Genomic DNA, 18325 nt, shown 5'->3' on the forward strand with positions numbered 1-18325 from the left:
ACTCCGTATGTATGGCTACCTTAAATCTCGACCCTATCAAAAAAAGCGATAGAATTTTTTTTTTTTTTTACACTCGAATTGCTTGCCACACGATCTGCCACGTCTTTCACCCTGCCATAAAGCTTACATTCTCGCCTGACGTTCTTCCAATCGCAAGACAGCTCTCGAAAATAAGGATGTGGCGGGACTAGAATTCTTGGTTGGTTCATGTGAAGTTCCACGCCCAAACTTCTGTAGTTACTCCGTACTAGGCATCTATCATCACACCTGATGACTCTTATAGGTTGAGTCCTAACACAGTTACTGCGATCCAATGGTTGCCTCTACCGCGATGACACGAAGTATTGAGTAATGCGCAAACCTTGAGCAGGTGATCGTCTCAAAATCGGTCGCAGGTAACCCCCCGTGTAAAGACGGCATCGGAAGAGAGGAGTTTTGTTCAGTTTTCCCTCCAGCGAGCTCCGCAGGTAGTGCACTGGAGTTTTCATGTCAGCAGGGGTGCAGCGAATGCGTAATTCAGAGGGAAGAATCCGCACTTTGAGGAAAGTTGTCATAGGTTCGTCCGCACTGCGGATCTGTAGCTGATAAAAGAAAGCACGGTCGCCGTCGCAGCCTTCCGCCGGGCATTGAGCTTCACAGCGTGGAGTAATTAGTCGGCGTCGAGTCATATCGTCACATAGGACACATGAGCCACTCACTCGCCATGCTATCAGCGTTCTTCCATTCATCCTTCCCTCCCATCACGTCTGCTACCTCCTTCCGTTTCATTTCCGTTCGTTCGAAATATGTCCGGTCCAGGACGTACTGGTAAGGACAGGTACGGCATTCGAAGCGATTAACCCCGAGAGGATACTGCGACGTTGGGGGCCCTCTGGATATGGTCAACGCATTGCTGCAGTTTGGACAAACTGGAAACCCGTTAGCACAGCCATCCTCGTCCGAAGCGGAATATTTTTTTCTTGGTGGAAGGGAGCAGACGGCTCACAGGTGAGCGGCATTTCGGCAAGGGTTCTTTCCTAGGCACTGTGCTATTCACGACCAAGTCCCAGTTCCACCAAAGGAATGATCAGTTTCATTTTCAAGAGGCCAAAAATCAAAGAGCCGGCATCATGACTTTTCTACCCTGTTCACTCTTTGTTAACAGTTGTTTTTTGTTCAGTCTGTTCAAATACGCGTACCAGGGTGTCGTGGTGGGGTTTCCATTTGCCGCGCGCCTAATTATGTATAACCTAATTAAACGCGGATATTTCACGTGCATGTGGGACATGTATCGGAATATCATTAATCCTGCCTATGATAAGCGCCCGTTCCTGTCCCGCTATCCTCTGTGCATCATCGTCGCCGTATCGAGACCGTCAACAAATACCTCTCGGGTGCTGCTCTCCGGACACCTGACAGCTCTAGCCGCCCGGTTTTCCGTTGGATACCGTTGTTTTTCGCATATCGTTACCGTCCATCAAATGTTTGATTAGCCCGCTCATTTTGGGCTCGAATAACCGGAACCCCGCCTTTCCGGTCATCTGTCGTTGTAATCGGGTCATTTCCCACCAGTTCTGCGCGATCCTTTCTCCAGAGCGCTTCTTCCCTCTGTTTCCTCATTGATCGACGTTTGTCCGCTGGATTAGCGCTTGGGTTCACCATTTGATCACCTCGCGGCTTTGTTTTTTTCCTTTCATTCTCAACTGCGCATCAGCCTTCTACATATTGAACCCTGAGCGTAAAGTGAGCAAAATGGCCGACGAAGATGTGAGTGCGCTTCCCTCCCTACCGCCCTGACAATGCTGACTTGAATCCTTTGGCAAGGGTGCCTCTCCAAAGGAGCTTGTCGTCGAGGCTTGCCGACGTGATCAGCCTCATTTGCTGAAAGAGGTGGTGAACGACAATTTCGCAAAGAAGCCCAAGGAAGAAATTGCAGCATTCTTCAACGATGTCACAGACTCCATGGGAAATTATGCTCTTCATATCTGTGCTATGTACGGCAGCTGTAAGTCATTGTAACCACAGTTTCTCTCACACTGTTTTGTGCCCCAACTTCTTCAGCCAGGGTTATAGACTAATTACTTGTTCTTCTTGACGTAGATGACGCGATGGATTGGCTTTTCGATGTAGAAGGTTTCGAGTGTGATCCCCAGAATCGAATTGAGAAAGACACTCCTCTGCATCTGGCCGTTCGCTATGCCAACGAAAAGGATATCAAGCTTGGTCTGGCAATGGTCAAAATGATGCTTGAAGCCGGCTGTGACCCCAGAGTCCGAAACAAGGCCGGGAAGAAGCCCGTTGACTTCACAATCCCTCAATACAAGGAGGTCAAGCTTGCATTGCAAAGGGCAGAGTATGCCCTCCAGGAGGGAGTGGAGCACGAGGGCCAAGACGAGGATTCGGATGATGGGACGAGTGGCAGCGACGGTGGGTGAAAAAGCAATTTTTGGGTGAAATGGACGGGTTTCATATGTCAGGCTCCATCTGATCCCCACGCGCTTTACAGAAAACAATTCCTTCTTCTTCCCCACCGTCAGGAAGCAGTGAATACTCAAATTTGACTTTGATTTTATATGATGATACGACGTCTTTTACTTTCAACATGAGCATGGCATGGTGTTCGGCGAACACATGAGGCCTGGAAGATTCGAAAAGCAAGATAATAAAAAAGACAAGGAAAGAAAGACGAGTACTGGACCAGATCGATTTGCTACGGGTAGTAGCCAAAATCTCCCAGGAATGTTATGGCCTTTTTATCTCCAAGAACCCAGCGTTGCATCGCTTTTACTTTTTCTTAAATATCCTTTGCAAGTTTGACAATTACGGGCATATTTTTATCCTAGCTCCGCATAAACTATTTATTAAATCAGAGGTATAAATAAAGTGTCAGTTTTGTATTAGGATAGATCGCGCCGAATACCACCCCAGGGAGAAACCGAAGGGACTCCACTTACATCTGTCACTCATACGGCCTTAACATTCGCCTTTAGTCTTCTTCCCCTCCGAAGCGAATCTTAACCCAAGGCCTTAGGCACGCCTAGATATTCGATCAAAAGTGTAATATGGACCGGATTCCAAGGGGTCAAACCTGCATCGCCCACTTTTAGCAGTGCGCGCTTTATCTTCATAAAGGTATCATTATATATGTGGGCTGCATGTAATTATCTAGTAGCGTCAGTCGTCACCATCGTCACCATCTTCTATATTCGTAATTCTCCTCGGTCGCCGAGCAGGCTGACCACTTTGACTCGCTGCCTCCCCTCGCTCCTGTGCACCACGGGGTGCTCCCATATCCGAGAACCCTAGACTCCGACGAAGCCGTTGTTCAAACTCCTCCATCGCTTCGTCATCATCACCATCATCATCCTGTCCGCGTGCCCGATTAACCCTCCCATATCCATAGACCTCCCTCGTCAGGCCCGCCACTCCCTCGGTGCCCACCTCGATCTTCCCCCTGGGACCCACAAGGTACTCGACAACCTCCTCACCCCCGTCGACGTCGCGGTTTCGCACTAGATACCCGTCCTTACAGAGGCGGGTGAGGAGCTTCTCTGTGCGATCGAGTGGGGTGTAGGTGTCTGCGTTGACGCGGCGGAGGTATCGGTCCAGCTTTTGCTCTGCGAGGGAGCCGCCGGACAGGGTGATGAGTGATATTATGAAGGTGTAGAGAGCGACGTAGCTGCTTTCAGTGGCAGATGAAGGGGCTTTGGTGGGCGGGAGGATTTCGGGGATACGGTATTCGGGTGGGAGGGTGGAGACAAGGGTCCAGGATTTTGAGGATGAGGAGGGTTTGTCAACGCGTTGGGCAGCTGTGTTTGGTCTTGATTAGAATTCTTGTTCCTTTTAAGTCTGGGCTTAAGAATTTCAAGGAGGAATTATTAAGAGGGTAGCAGGGCAGGAGAAAGGAGGAGAGAGCCATTACCTCTTCGCTGACTGACCGTCAGTCTATCCTTCATTGGCTGCTCTATCATCTGCATCCCGAATACATTCTTGAGCACGTCTTGCGCTCCAGCAAAAGCGGCCTTGAACTGTCTTGACCCTTCGCCGAGGACCTTTTGGCTGATATCATTTCGCCGGATGACCTGCCGGGAGTATTCGCTGGCCAACGCTAATCTAACCATCTTCTTGACCATTGGGTTGACTCCCAGGACCTGTGTTGCTCCCAGTTGAGAGTCGTCTTCCTCGTCGGAGTCATTTGCAATGAAGGAGTCCACGGCGGTGCGACGTCGGCTTTGGGCATTGGAAGGTTCTGGGGACTGGTATTCGTCGTCAGATTCGCTATCGTCCTAGGGTTATAGTTAGTAGTTTGATGGATATGGAGAAGAGAATGAGACAAGGGCTTGTACTCCGTACCGCGCGGCGCTTTCGAGGGAGAGGCATTGCGGGCAGTTCAGCTCGTAGAAGGGTTAACGATGAACGATTGGCTTTAGCAAGTAAGCTATGTGGTAATTTCGTTTTGTGTTTAATTGCTTTTTTGGCTACGGAGTATATCCCGATCTTCATTATCAATGGCATCACGCGCTGCAAACGCGACCCTGGCGGCCACCCGCCACTGCGCGCCAAGCAATTTAATTTGTTGGTTGGGGATCTTATCAGATCCGATCCTTGGCCAAATGCCGATCGCATGTTTTACGTGGAAAGCATCTTAGTTGTTGAGGTCAAAGCCATATGTATGCAGGCCATGGACTCGGGAGTCGGGGCGCTTCGCAAGTGGTTTCGCCTGCCATTCAGCTCACCGGCGATGCTTGTCCAGCACCCCAGTTCCAATGTATAAATGCAATGTTCTGGTGCTTTCCGATGGACCCATACGAGCAAACCAAACATCTGCATAACCCCTTGTATCCATGACCTGAAACGTTATCAGTTCCATCAAGCTGGTCGATGAGCTATTCAAGTAATTGAAAGCTCAGGACTAGGTCTAACGTCACTAGATCCATGTCGCCTTGGAGACTGTTCCCATGCAAGCTTCAATGTCTCCATTCCGATGACAATTGGAAGATGACAGCACAAAGGGGGAAAAGAAAAAGAAAACAAAGTATTACGTTCTATTTTCTCCCATATTGCGTTGGAGAGACCTTTAACCCTGGAAATGTAAAATAACGACTAATCAAAGATAGGTGGCGGGGATGAGGAGCCATCATCATCCTTATAAGGCCAGTTTCGCCAACTAACCTCACGTTCATGCACTTCCGCCTGCCTTGACATCTCTCTTCTAAATTGCAGGTTCCGGGATGATGCCCAATCGTAATTTTCAAGCTCTGTACCTCCTTCTAGGTCAATTCCCAAGTCATTCCTGACCGCAGTGAGTAAAGCTTCAGACTCATTCCACTCGGATGATTCTTTAAGTGCTTTCTCTCTGTCTTTGTCCAAAAATGACACAGGGCAGGTAGAGCTGATATGGTGCTCCAAACTTGAGAAGTAGTAATACCAACAAGTGCTGCTCGCAGATTAATAACGTCCCCATCCCAAGGGTATCCAGTTTGTTGAATTAGGTACTGCTGCATAGAAAGATGCGGGATCCTCAAAGCTTCCATATGCTCCTCGTTATGTATACCGGTGGCTGCGGTGTAGTACAGATTCATTTCTTCCAAGCGAAACTTGGTTTTGATTTGTATCTGGTCTTGGGGGTTCATCTTGTCGAGTCCTTTTGGAAGTCCAGGGATCTGCAGACTTTGCAGACGTGATGAGACATGCTCGCAGAAAGCTGGATAGCCTGCCTGCATGAACAATGGAAAGATAGACGCATCTTGCCAGTCAATAACACTGGCAATCTTCGTGGATCCAGGAACAAGCAAAATGTTGGCTAAGCTCAGGTCAGGGTGTCGAAGTGTTGGAGCAATTAGATTAGATTGAGACGGAACCAGAAAAGGTGTTAGCTGCATGAATTGTGAAAGAAGTGATATATGCTCCTCGGGATTGATATCATAGTCAGTTGGAAGAAGGAATGTCTTCCGGGGCTGCAGTTTTGCATGGTCCCGTAAACAGGCCATTTCACGACGTGCAGCAGAAGTAAGACAGTCTTCTGCTGAGTGCCCTATAATATAATAGCATTAGTGGACCAGACGAAGTTTGAAAATTAAGGAATGTTTTCACTTGTATGTGAAAACAAGAAAGATGGGCATTGCTGCTGGCTTCAATAATGGCAGGTTCAAGGCTGTGATGTACAGGGTAACCTAATATATGGCCTTGCGGCACAACCGGAACTCAAACACAACTTCCCAAGTCGCGGGCGTCAAGCGAATATAATGCATCCACTGCAAATTCCATACAGTTTCACGCATACACCTTGTAAACGAAGAACTTACGGAGTAGACATTCTCTGTTTCCCTAGCATCGGGCTTGGCTGCCAAGCTGAAACAGGGTGAGCCACAGCTGTGGCGCCCTGCCGGTGTAGAAAGTGGCTTGAGCAAAAGAAAGCGTGGAGAGCGCAAAGGAGCGTTTGTACGGAGTAACCTGCAACCCGCGGCCGATTGATTTCAACTACCTGCTGCCCCCATGGCCGACACGCTCGACGATTCGGGTTTTCACCATGATGCCCCGGATGCAGCTGGGATCAGCCCCCTCCTCCGGGACAATCCTCTTCTCACACCTCTCGAGCAGGAAGTGCTCGATGAATACGCGAAACTGCTCGAGAACATGAACAAGGTTAGTGGGCCTACTTACCTTTATCCCCGTTGCGGTCCTCCAAAATGCGATTCTCTGCCAATACTCGGGCTATTGACCGTTGCTCGAGCAGCTCTCCGATTCTCTTGCCCACCTAGCTTCTCGACCCACAGCAGAGACCCTCGATGCACTGCGATTACTGGAGCGAAAGACCGCGACGGTGTATACACTGCTAAAGGCAAGCGTGTACAGCATAGTATTACAGCAGCAGATCTACAACGGGGAAGGGGAGGCATGAACAGTAACTCATTCGATTGGGAATGTTACCTCTAGGGTTCTTGGCCGTGGCCTCTAGCTTATCCGGGTTTGTGTCCTCGTGGGTGTTATGAAGGTGCAAGCTGAACGGGAAGGGGAATGAATAGGCGTTTTCAAAGCGGGGATACAATGGGTTTTCGATCGCAGGCGGGTGCACTGGATATGTTTTTTTTTGAAAGACCTTTGTGACTTCGTTTATGTATATCCATGGCAGTAAGGTTCTGGGTGGCGTATAAATCTGGCCGTTTTCCGCTAGGGTTCTGGACCTTTTTGTCATATTCTGAAGGCCACGTATGATGTACGCACTATGTTGGCAGGTATATTGGTACTGTACAGGGTACATGCGTCTTCTGCGTGACTGTGAAGAAAGTCGGGTACTTCAAGACTCGGCCCCCGTCTCTGCGGCCAGATCGGCAGAAGTACCAGTAGCAGCAGCCCGGCCTCTCCGTGGAATTGGAAAACCACTTGATTCTTCAGACCAATTCCTGTTCAGTTCTTCACATTAGATGTGATTTCAGTCGATCAGCGGAGAAGCTGCCGCTGGCGGAGTCCGCTTTTCCTTTCCTCCAGCTCACAAGGAGCCCCTGTGTCCGCTGCTAATGCACGGGGGGGCGCGGCTGTGGCTAAAGTCCGGAGCAGCGAGAAGCGACTAAGCCAAAAGCAAAAGTGAATCCCCACAGTTTTCCATCAACGGCTTAATTAACTTCACGTCTTTCAAGGGTGAAAGTCGAGGTTAAGACTTCAATTCATCTTCATCTTCCTCCTCTTTGCCGCCAGCCATTTCCGCCATTTGCAGCACTTATCACTCTCGTTCTTCACTCCCAGCGTCGTTCACTTCAGCCCACCCTCTCTGTCTTCAGCAGCGGCAAGGGGCTCCAACTAGTTAAATCTTTACTATCCCTACGTCAGCTCAAGCACACCATGCCCATCGCAACCTGAGCACTCACGTACCCCGTAAGTGTGTTGGTGTGTTCCCCTTTTGTTTCAACTTTTGTTTGCTCGACAACAGCACCACTGCTGATTTGCCTCCCCTCGTCTCCTTTCCGCCAGGATCTTCGCCCGCATCTGACGAATTAATCCACTTCTTTTGTCTCAGAACAGGATTTGGGCTGTCGCCATCCCCCTACTTGATATTTTCTGACACTGAGGTAATCAGGAGTTCACTGGTTGCATTACGAATCATCCCGGAGATTTCCCTGAAATAACCTCCTTCCGGAACTTCCCACTGCCCACTCTTCCAGGTTCCAAGCGCCCGCGCGACTTTACTAGCCCATCTGTCCATTCACAATGTCCAATATAGCATCACGTTCTGTGCCAGGTACGTATTGTAAAACCGATCCAGTTTTAATTCTTCGTCGACTTCCTTCAAAGCTCCACTGCTTGGCATCTCTATCGCATTGTATCGTCTTTTTTCTTTGATTTGATGTGAAAGCAAATTGGCTGCTGCTTTGGCCTCCTCTCTCCCCCCCTTCTGAAACAGCATTCCTTAAAACCATAAAAACCGGGCTGGCTGTGTCACTATCCCAATGCTGTAAGCAACAGACAGGTGACCTACGTGATTAACACATCCTGCTTCGCGACCCTTTAGGTCGGCAATCCTCCCCTCGACTAGCTGTTCCCCTGGGATCCAATAATCCCTTCCGCAACAGGACCTCGTCGCCGCCTGACGGTCTACTCGCTGCCCCAGCTAGCAGGCCTCGACCGGTTTCAACGAATCCATTCCTCGACGATTCAGAGGCACTTGCTCTGCAGGCTCTGGGAGCAGGAAACATGTCGCCAACCAAAAGTTCGAAACAAGACTCTGACGTGGCCGAGCATGCCTCCAGGCTATTTGTAAGATATCACTCATGAGTTTCCCCTACCTTTCAAGTTTCACTTTTAGGGACTCTTTCCCAGAAACTGACCGCCAGCAGGACAATCTTTCCCTAGACGGCCCAGCGAGACCAAGGGAGCGACGGCCCCCTCCTCCACCGAATTCTGAGAATATTCCGTCTGGAAGAAACTTAAAAGGCAGAGAGCCTATGCGCCCGCCCCGGCGTCCCTCCAAAGAGGACACAAATCTCCGTCAAACGGAAAGGTCTGCGAAGCCTTTGATTGATATTTTTGCCGACCCGCAAGAGCCCCGGCGACAGCAACCTCATCGACGGGAGCGACGCCGCAGAAACTCAGAATCTTCTATCATGGAGCGCCCCAGGGCACTCGACCCGGAGGAGGAGCGACGACGGCGAGAAAGGAGGCACAAAGACCGAGATGGGAAGCATGGAGACCGGCATCATTCGCGGAAGAATAATAGCTACAAGCTGGACATAATTGACAAACTCGATGTCACCAGTGTCTATGGCGGAAGTTGTAATCACTCAATACTCACTCATTTTTGCCATGCATGTACTAACTCTTGACCAGTGTTCCATCACGATGGTCCTTTTGATGCATGCAATCCTCATCGCAACCGCAAGAATCTTCGCAATGCCCCCATGCAGGCATTTCCCAAGGATTCAAGAAATATGGCTTTAGGCGGGGCCGGACCTAACAATACTAACATTGATCTCAACCTATTCCATGGCCGTGGCGAGGAAGGATACGCTGATTTCTCAAAGACCAGTCGTGCGCCGGAAAGATTCGATCCCACCGCCAGAGTGGAACCGATACACGGCGCTGAGAGTATGGGCCTTGGCACATCTACCTTCTTGGAGGGCGCCCCTGCAAGCCGTTCTGCTATCGAACGGCGACAGAGTGAAACTGAAGCTCAAGCTTTGCAGAATGCTGGACTGCAGCGTAAGAAGAGCTTAGCGCAGAAAATTCGAGGAATCAACACTCGGGCCGGTGCTGGTCGTGTGACATCTCCAGAGCCACTCCTTCGGATGTCTCCAGTTAGCGGGCCTTCGAGAAGGAACGACAAGAACCCATTCTTCCAGGATTACGATGAAGCGTATGACCTCAAGGGAGCCAGGATCCGGGAGGTTTCCGACGGAGGAATGAAAGACAATGTGAGACCCCGATCTGTTAGCAGCCCGAAATCTCTATCCGTCTTGGAGTCAGATTCCGCCGCGATTGGAGAAACGAAGCCTAGCGGTCAGTCGGGTGGAGGAGGTATTGGCGGGGGGCTCATGAATCGGATGAAGAGTTTGAGAAGAGCACGCCCCGAGAGGAGAACAACTGTTGGAGATGGTCAATAATTTGTTCAAGCATGTCGTTTCGTCTCTTAACCGTACGCCTTTGTTTCACGAACTTTTATTTTCCTTTCCTTTCATGCTATATGTCCGGACTGATCAATGTCTCTTGAGCCTGAAAGCCAGCTCTGTGGTACATAGTCTGGGCATTTTGTTTGAGTTGAATTGCTTCTTTTGTATTTGCCAATGATTCCCACATTTTCTCTTCTCCCAATTAAACTGATTAATTCTTTAACCCGTTACTTCTCCTGGGTGCCTTTCTGGGGTTCTTTCTCTGCTTTCCCACCCATCGGCTCCGTACTCTGTGCTTGATGCCCGTGGGTTCTCCCTTTCCCCCACTTCAATTGTCATGATTTAGTTTTTTTCTACTTTCCAATGTCCAGCTCCTGGCGTAGATAGGATCAATGGCATTTTATTGTTTCGGAACTCTGTAGAGTTTAATCCAACACCAAGCCCAGTGATCGCATCAATTCTGATCATTTCTGCGGTAAAGCTCCAGGGGTGCAAATCACTAAAATCACTAAACCCTTTCGAGCCGTGGATGGCATTAGGTCCCTGCAGCAAAGCTGCAAGTCAAAGCACGCTGCAGCAGACTCAGTCCGGAGTGCAACTTGACCAACGAATCTGTGCAGCAGGTCATTTACGTGCGGCTGTTGTTGAGTGAATGTCCCTAGCAGGGATTTAGAGAGCCGACCAAGCAAGCCACATCCACATGCAACCCCCACGGCACGGCAGGGCAAACCCATGCAGCCCAATGCGTGGGCATGACCCTTTCTTTTCTTTTTTTTTGGCCATCTCCTCGCGGAAAGACGTCTATCAGCACAACAAGCGGAACTTGGTTGAGACAAGCAGCAAGCGCACGCCTACAATCCCGTATGTGCGGGTATAGCTACGAGGCGTCATTTATTCTGCGTTGGAACCATGGGGAGGGAGCTCGAGACCGTTTCCTATCCCGCGCACCCGGGGTTACCTTAAAATGCGCTCACTAACCCGAATATGGGGTAGCTTAATGACTTCGGCAAAACTACGAGCAAACGCGAGCAACAGAATTCACCTGTTGAGCTGTAACGGCACGGCTCGCGTGAGCATTCGCCGTCCATATGCTGACTGATTCGAACTCTCTTTCCCGCAGCCGGTTCTGGCGCTAGAAAAAGATAACGATAAGCGAAAAGCCTTTGGTATCAAATGGTTGGGCTCAATGGACACTTCTTTTGTTTTCCCCCCCCCCTCGGCTTGTGGGCAACCCACGAGCACAGAAATGTGGCGAACCGGGTCCACCAAATTTTTAAAACGAATATTTTTCTCAGAGTGTATGCATACACAGATACAAGTTTGTGGGAATGCACAAAGTGACTGCTGATAAGGGAATTTGCACCATGGTGCTGATTGAACCATTATGATAGCACCTCTCTGATATTGTGATAAATACATTTTTATTTGCTATTTTTCTCTTCTGTCATCCCCATTTCTCCAGTTCCTGTTCATAACTTTGTGCTTTCTACCTACCGACGCACGGTCAGGGCTTCTCTAAAACAGCAGCCCATCATGAAGGACTGGGGAGACCGCATCAATAATGCGGTCGCAAAGACGCGTTTTGGATACTGGTTTCGCCTTGAGGGCTCGGCCCATGTGAGGAACTTACCCTGCTCATTCCCGTTTTATCTTGTTTTCGAAATAGCAGCAAAGCTTACAGTGTGTTTGCCGACAGCGACGCGAGCGCAAGGGCGCAAAGTTCCTGACCGAGATCCGTGCCGGCCTCACCACCTTTTTCGCAATGGCGTATATCATCTCCGTAAATGCGAACATCCTCACAGATTCCGGCGGCACGTGCGTGTGCAATGATCCTGAGGATCCGAAGTGCATGAACAATGTGGAGTATAATTTGTGTTTGAATGTGATTAGACGAGATATAATCACCGCGACGGCGGCGATTGCGGCCTTGTCGTCGTTTTGTATGGGGTTGTTTTCGAATATGCCGGTTGCTTTGGCGCCGGGAAGTAAGTGCGATCTGGGATGGTTGTGGAGAACTATAGTGATTGCGCGTGGACTGACTCTTATTTTAATAGTGGGCTTGAACGCTTATTTCGCATATAATGTCGTCGGATTCCATGGCACGGGGACGGTGAGCTATCAGCTGGCTCTGACAGCAGTTTTCGTTGAGGGTTTTGTTTTCGTTGGCTTGTCAATTCTCGGCTTGCGCCAATGGCTAGCGAGAGCGATTCCCAGATCAATCAAGTTGGCGTCTGGCGTTGGAATTGGCCTATATCTAAGTAAATTATCCCCTTTGCGCTTGTGGGGGTTTTGTTGACTTTATAACCAAGCTCTCATCGGGTTAACGTACAGCGCCGGCATTGGTGCCGTCACCGGTGACACAAGCACTCCTGTGACTTTGGCAGGATGTATTCCAGGTGCGATGGACAAGAATGGCACGTGTCCATCCTGGGCTAAAATGCGAAGCCCAACAATGTGGATAGGGATTTTCTGCGGCGGTGTTCTGACAGCCGTGCTGTTGATGTACCGCGTTAAAGGCGCGATCATAGCCGGAATCCTTCTCGTATCGATCATTTCCTGGCCCCGGCCTACGGATGTCACTTTCTTCCCCCACACCCCTGAAGGCGACGACTCTTTTAACTTCTTCAAAAAAGTCGTAACGTTCCACAAGATAGAGAAAACACTCGCCGTGCAAGAATGGGATCTCAGCAAAGCAGGTGGCCAGTTCGGCCTTGCTTTGATTACATTCCTCTACGTCGACATTCTCGACATGACCGGCACTCTGTATTCGATGGCCCGCTACTGTGGCGCTATCGATGAACGGACTCAAGACTTTGAAGGTTCGGCAACCGCATATCTCGTCGACGCTCTCAGTATTTCCGTCGGCTCACTCTTTGGTTGCTCGCCCGTGACTGCCTTTGTCGAATCTGGTGCAGGTATATCTGAGGGTGGTGCCACAGGTATCACGGCCATGGTCACCGGTCTCTGCTTCTTTGTCTCCATCTTCTTCGCTCCCATATTTGCGTCTATCCCCCCGTGGGCAACGGGCTGTACGCTCATCCTTGTCGGCTCCATGATGACGAAAGTCGCGGCGGATATTAACTGGAAGTATATGGGCGATGCGATACCGGCTTTTGTATGTCTCGCCATGATGCCGTTTACATACTCTATCGCATACGGATTGATCGCTGGAATCTTGACATATGCTCTGTTGAATACAATTACGTGGGTACTGGAAAAGTCTTCTGGGGGTCGATTGGTGCCGGAGAATAAGACGTTCAAGGAGCCTTGGACGTATAAGATTCCTGGAGGAATTTTGCCAGGGTGGCTAGTAAGATTGATAAGAGGGTGAGTGGGCCATTCCCTAGTTGGAAAGTTGTTCTTTTTACCAGCATCTTCGCTAACTCTTTTGAATAGCAAAAAGGATTTCTGGCGCGACGACACCGTCGATATTCCCTCGACGCAGACATCGACTTCACTCACCCCGGGTAACGAGTCGATCCTTGCTGTCGACAAAGACCCAATGCATGCTCAGATAGGAGAGTATAGCCGTCCTGAAAAACATGATTAACTGCAAAGAAATTAGCGAACTATGGGGATTTATTTAGCGAATCCAGAGAGTATCGGTGATTCGATATCATATCCAGGAGATATTGCAGAGAGATATTTTGGTCATGGCCATGAGATCGGCTCTAGGATGTTCTAAATTATGAATAACTAAAGGATATTTATATGCAGCCATTGCTTTTGCACATAAATGTTATGTGGAAAAAGAAAAGAAAAGAAAAGAAAGAGAAAGAACTCCACTTCAGATTTCCACAATGCTTCTGACAAACCTCCAGCCCGATGTTCACAGCAGCACAAGTTAACTCAGAGCCTTTTAGCATCTTTGAGGATGCAACAGAGCAATTTCCTTTCTAATCCATTTGAAGACAACGTGCGAGAGACCATTTAAATTTTATTGAGGGGGGTGGTGTTCAGAGTCAGATCAAAAGAGATTTGATATCAATTGCTAGGCCATCCATCACACAAGAAACAAATGGTAACAATGGTGAGGATGTGACGTTAAAAAGCAATTTGAGGGAGGCTCAAGTCGAAGAGAGACACAAATCGTGTAAGCAACCAAGAACAAGCACGCGACCGAGGCCAGCATAGGAAATCGGGTTATTGTTTCTCCGATATCCGACCTCGGTGGCGGCTTCCAAAAATCCTCTAGATCGTGCAGCTAGCTAAACCTTAAATTTAAGCTTAATCGCCAGAATTTCTAGAAACCACGAGAGCCAACGCGAAATATCGAGAAACATCTAGCCGTGTCGAGGTCCCATAATTCCTTTGGAAACATCGCTTTGAAATCAGGCTTTAACGATTCTTCAGGTAACTTCTAGCATACAGCCCCGTGTCTATAAAATATCGCAACTCTCCCGCCATAGATCAACCTCCCTTCTCATCAAGCAGACATACAATCACTAGGCTTATCAGAGCTATATTCTTATGCAATCGAGCAAGACCATTCTCCATCACTTGAAGAGACTTCCCAAGACAAACGTCAGAGTCCTCAAAAGGCCAGCAACTCTATCTACTCCAAGACGCTTCCATAACATGGCACTCTTCCCTCGTCTCTCTGCAGGTGATTTCACCCCACTTTTCCACCTCTTGGACGATTACGACCACCACCGATCTTCCACCGCACGCAAAGCCAACGCCTCTTCATTCCGATCTTTTTCCCCAAGCTTTGACGTCCGTGAAGTTGACAACTTATACCTCCTTGATGGCGAGCTTCCCGGTGTAAAACAGAAAGACATTGAGATTGAATTCGCCGATGAACATACATTGGTGATCAAGGGCCGCTCTCACCGTGACTACACTGAGACAAATGAAAATGAGGTGGCAGACGAGACCGAATCTACCAAGAGCTCTCACCAGCCTACCGTCGAAGACGAAGATGCATCCACTCCTTCATCACTAGCCGAGACGCCGGCTGAATCTACAGCTGTTATCAAGCAAAACTCGAATTCGAAGGCTGTTGACAAGAAACCTGCCTACAAATACTGGGTCACCGAGCGCTCGGTCGGAGAGTTTCAACGTTCCTTTTCCTTCCCGGCCCGCGTGAACCAAGATGCGGTACGGGCTAGCTTGAAAGACGGAATCTTGCACATCGTTGTCCCAAAGGCGGCTGCTCCCACGTTGAAGAAAATCCAAATCGAATGAGCGACACCGTTTCTTTTTCACCTTGCCGATGCAAATGACGACATCTGTTTTCATCTTTTTTAATGTGATTGTGTGACGGGCACCTTCTGACCCGGCCCTGGGGCTTGATGTGACTCTACTTGGGACTCGTAGCTGGCGTTTTCGATTTCTCTTTGTTTGGTCAAATGTATCATTACTATGGATTAGCACTACTAATTGCCACACTGTTGCTTTGTCATTAGTACAGAGTAGTGTGTTGAATTAATATCATATATTTAAAGGCAAAACACGTTCAAAACTTCCTGAATATGTTGATCTACATTTGTAGTTGGTTGAAGAAGATATCATTATCTAGTAGCAATGTGGATATCATGCGCCCCTTTTTAACACAGAATGACCTTAACATAATCCTGGAGCTGATGGAATAGGCATGCCAGGCTCTTGAACCATGTAGTCAGTGATGCCATAGTTATCTTCAACCCTAGCCATCACCCAAGAGGTCACTCCAATACAAGCCCGCTGAGCAGTCTGCATGGCTGGGGACTCAATTGTAGTTTTCGAAAATGCATATGTTGCTCCCGGAGAATTCCCACAGCGGCCCTTTAGCTGAGGCATGATGTAACTAATCAATCAACTAATTATTTAGTTAATCTGGCCGACTGGTGCGCCTCTCATTTGTACTATGCTACTCCAGACAGAGGCAGCTTCGAAACGCCCGATCTACTCGGTTAACTAGTTAAAGCGGCGAGATTCTTTTGATCACGTGAATTTGACTTTGCCGCCGTAGGAAAACAAAAATGGTAACTGGCTCTCGGCTAGTAGCACCTCCAGTCTTCTAGTTATGGGGTAGTGAGGAGGGAACGCTGACCGTGTTTGTTATCACCGGAGGACAATAAAATCAAGGTGTCTCAAAGCTCTCTCTAAATGGCGCAAGAAGCTGGCCTCGTTCCTCCTCCACCTCACCTATCAAACCCACGATTTACCCTTGAGCTTGAATTCGTCCTTTCCCTCGCGAATCCTTATTATATTTCTCACCTTGCTGTCACCTATCCGCATCTTCTTGGCATCTCCTCCCAATCCACAGACAACGATGATCCTTCAGCATCGTCCGACGCTAAAGCGTTTGCTGCGTACCTTGCCTATCTCTATGATTACTGGAAGCGTCCCGAATACGTCCAGTTCTTGACACACCCCGGAGCTACCCTAAGAGCGTTGCGGCTCTTACAAGAGGAATCATTCCGCAAAGCAGTGATCAGGCCACAGGTTATTGAGGCATTGCTGGGCACAACGACGGAAGTCGTTCTGCACGTTGAGTCGGAGGAAGACCGGGAGAAGAATAACGAGGAGCAAGCTGAGAAGGGGTCCAATGGCGCTACTTCCTGAAAGTCAGGTGTTTGTTGCTCTTGGTGGCGGCAGCGATGAAGGCATATAAACCATTATTTGATATTGCGGATATTCGCCATGTTGGCAATTCTCTTGTCGTGCTATAGCGGTGGATTCTGGAATTCAACCCATTTTCCCTTTTCGGAGTTCGCGGCGCGCCTCTGGAGAACGGTTGCCCGTTGCCATTCCGTTGTCGAAAGGCTTAGGGTACGAAGCGATCATGAATGACCCGGCTCACTTGCTCTATGTCGAACAGCTTGCGATATGCCAACAACAGTTCATACGGACATCGAAAGTCTCCACAAATATCCTTACACACTTCCGAAACTTCTGCTTCCGGACAATTTTCGACTGTTGATAATACTAGGAAGCAGTGTGAACGCATTTCTTCAGATACTAGTTCTGCAGCTTGTGCAAATCTGATGGCTGGCGGTCTTTGGCTGAAAGCGGAAGCTGGACTAGCTTGGCCAGTTGATGACAATGTTTAGTCGGTCCGGGCTTCGATTCTGTGCCGTCGGCGTTTTCAACCTGCCTACCATCTCCGAAATGGGCGGATTCTCTCAGTACGATAATAACATAGAGGATGGAGTGGAAGTGCCAGCGAACTCTTCTGCCGGCTCTCTGCGCACGTGTTTGGGCGGGAGTGTCAAAATGAGATGGAGGGCATTGTGTTTGCTTTAGACGTCTTCAAAACTAGTACCCTACATTTATATGTACCTAACATACTTTGTCCATAGCTACATACGAAGGCCATAGGAAGATATGGATCCAACAAAAATACCCTTTTAGAACTAGGCCTGGCCGCCTGGATTCGGGGGAGGACGAGCTGCTTTAAGGCCCGGGTGAAGTGACTTCTCTTGCACTGGATAGGATTTCAGAATGCAAGGATATTTTTAGGCAACAATGCCGTACAGTCACGGTGCTGCCTCAAGTATTCCAAACGTTATGCATGATCAAACTTGGATAGGGAAAAGGCGCATTGTGTTTACAGTGAAAATTGAAAATGCTTTACTGCCTCAGGCATAACAGCTTAAACAGCATAACACTGACCTTGGTCATTGGTATCGGTTCGTTGAAGTCTGCACTATGATTAGGCCTATCAGAATGAAGACACATTTGATTCTTGCAGGTCCGGATCTTGTAGCCCCTGAATGGCCAGAACAAAGCATCTGCACACCCAATCGAAGTGGTTGCTTGTCGCATTCCCAGACCAACCAATTCGACACCACAAAGTCAAATTTGGCTGCGTGCTCCGTACAGTCCAGCCTTGTTCTTTTTCCAGTAAATCAGATAAACCAGGCTCGTAGTTTTCCGTTGCCGAAGCACGGAGTACACGTTTCGAAACCTGGTAATTTAATTTCCCGGTTAGGAATGGTAGACCGACTCTTGACGGGAGAGTGCGGTCTTGGCTCGTTACGTAACTGGCTGACGGAGCTTGTCGCTGTCGCTCTCCGTTGAGCTGGCCTGGAGTGACTTCGCAACTCCGCCTTACCAGGCAAGCAAGATTGATCGGTCCAGGCGTAGGCTCTTGTCGGGACTATTCAGTCAAACAAACAAACACTTCAAGTTGCTTTTAGACCGATGATAAGATCATCTCGGGCCTGTTCGAGCTTCACCTGTGGCAACCTTGGGGTTGGCACTCCGTCTTTGATTTTCCTTCCATGACACCTTCGATGCTTCGTACCACGCAACATCAA

At 48.9% G+C, this 18325-nt stretch overlaps 9 protein-coding genes across 9 annotated transcripts; 6 read left to right on the top strand and 3 right to left on the bottom strand.

Annotated features, from left to right (window-relative positions):
• Nucleotides 1-439: 439 nt before the first annotated feature.
• On the bottom strand, nucleotides 440-998 carry RPC11 (RNA polymerase III C11 subunit; the record flags this gene model as incomplete). Its single annotated transcript, XM_003068505.2, has 4 exons — nucleotides 440-475; nucleotides 537-631; nucleotides 699-908; nucleotides 986-998. The coding sequence occupies 4 exons, from the start codon at nucleotides 996-998 to the stop codon at nucleotides 440-442; spliced, it is 354 nt and encodes a 117-aa protein (XP_003068551.1).
• A 346-nt stretch (nucleotides 999-1344) lies between these two features.
• On the top strand, nucleotides 1345-2528 carry D8B26_003220 (uncharacterized protein). Its single transcript, XM_003068504.2, has 3 exons — nucleotides 1345-1746; nucleotides 1804-1984; nucleotides 2080-2528. The coding sequence occupies exons 1-3, from the start codon at nucleotides 1732-1734 to the stop codon at nucleotides 2412-2414; spliced, it is 531 nt and encodes a 176-aa protein (XP_003068550.1). The 5' UTR covers nucleotides 1345-1731; the 3' UTR covers nucleotides 2415-2528.
• Nucleotides 2529-3088: 560 nt separating this feature from the next.
• D8B26_003221 (uncharacterized protein) lies at nucleotides 3089-4359 on the bottom strand (the record flags this gene model as incomplete). Its single annotated transcript, XM_003068503.2, has 3 exons — nucleotides 3089-3788; nucleotides 3902-4265; nucleotides 4333-4359. The coding sequence occupies 3 exons, from the start codon at nucleotides 4357-4359 to the stop codon at nucleotides 3154-3156; spliced, it is 1026 nt and encodes a 341-aa protein (XP_003068549.1). The 3' UTR covers nucleotides 3089-3153.
• Nucleotides 4360-5082: 723 nt separating this feature from the next.
• D8B26_003222 (uncharacterized protein) lies at nucleotides 5083-5969 on the bottom strand (the record flags this gene model as incomplete). The annotated part of the gene is made up of 2 exons (XM_066124073.1): nucleotides 5083-5389; nucleotides 5476-5969. The coding sequence occupies 2 exons, from the start codon at nucleotides 5967-5969 to the stop codon at nucleotides 5083-5085; spliced, it is 801 nt and encodes a 266-aa protein (XP_065980148.1).
• A 505-nt stretch (nucleotides 5970-6474) lies between these two features.
• D8B26_003223 (uncharacterized protein) lies at nucleotides 6475-6880 on the top strand (the record flags this gene model as incomplete). The annotated part of the gene is made up of 2 exons (XM_003068502.1): nucleotides 6475-6624; nucleotides 6716-6880. 2 exons carry the CDS (start codon nucleotides 6475-6477, stop codon nucleotides 6878-6880), a joined length of 315 nt encoding a protein of 104 aa, XP_003068548.1.
• Nucleotides 6881-8184: 1304 nt separating this feature from the next.
• D8B26_003224 (uncharacterized protein) lies at nucleotides 8185-10166 on the top strand (the record flags this gene model as incomplete). The annotated part of the gene is made up of 4 exons (XM_003068501.2): nucleotides 8185-8215; nucleotides 8486-8730; nucleotides 8811-9246; nucleotides 9301-10166. The coding sequence occupies 4 exons, from the start codon at nucleotides 8185-8187 to the stop codon at nucleotides 10071-10073; spliced, it is 1485 nt and encodes a 494-aa protein (XP_003068547.2). The 3' UTR covers nucleotides 10074-10166.
• Nucleotides 10167-11612: 1446 nt separating this feature from the next.
• Nucleotides 11613-13629, top strand: D8B26_003225 (uncharacterized protein; the record flags this gene model as incomplete). The annotated part of the gene is made up of 5 exons (XM_003068500.2): nucleotides 11613-11696; nucleotides 11776-12064; nucleotides 12134-12337; nucleotides 12389-13406; nucleotides 13476-13629. The coding sequence occupies 5 exons, from the start codon at nucleotides 11613-11615 to the stop codon at nucleotides 13627-13629; spliced, it is 1749 nt and encodes a 582-aa protein (XP_003068546.2).
• Nucleotides 13630-14534: 905 nt separating this feature from the next.
• D8B26_003226 (uncharacterized protein) lies at nucleotides 14535-15483 on the top strand. The gene has a single exon (XM_003068499.2). The coding sequence runs from the start codon at nucleotides 14550-14552 to the stop codon at nucleotides 15264-15266; it is 717 nt and encodes a 238-aa protein (XP_003068545.2). The 5' UTR covers nucleotides 14535-14549; the 3' UTR covers nucleotides 15267-15483.
• A 686-nt stretch (nucleotides 15484-16169) lies between these two features.
• Nucleotides 16170-16628, top strand: SOH1 (suppressor of hpr1; the record flags this gene model as incomplete). The annotated part of the gene is made up of 1 exon (XM_003068498.1): nucleotides 16170-16628. The coding sequence occupies one exon, from the start codon at nucleotides 16170-16172 to the stop codon at nucleotides 16626-16628; it is 459 nt and encodes a 152-aa protein (XP_003068544.1).
• Nucleotides 16629-18325: the final 1697 nt, after the last annotated feature.

The sequence above is a fragment of the Coccidioides posadasii genome, chromosome 2, assembly GCF_018416015.2.
Source record: "Coccidioides posadasii str. Silveira chromosome 2, complete sequence".
NCBI lineage: Eukaryota > Fungi > Ascomycota > Eurotiomycetes > Onygenales > Onygenaceae > Coccidioides > Coccidioides posadasii.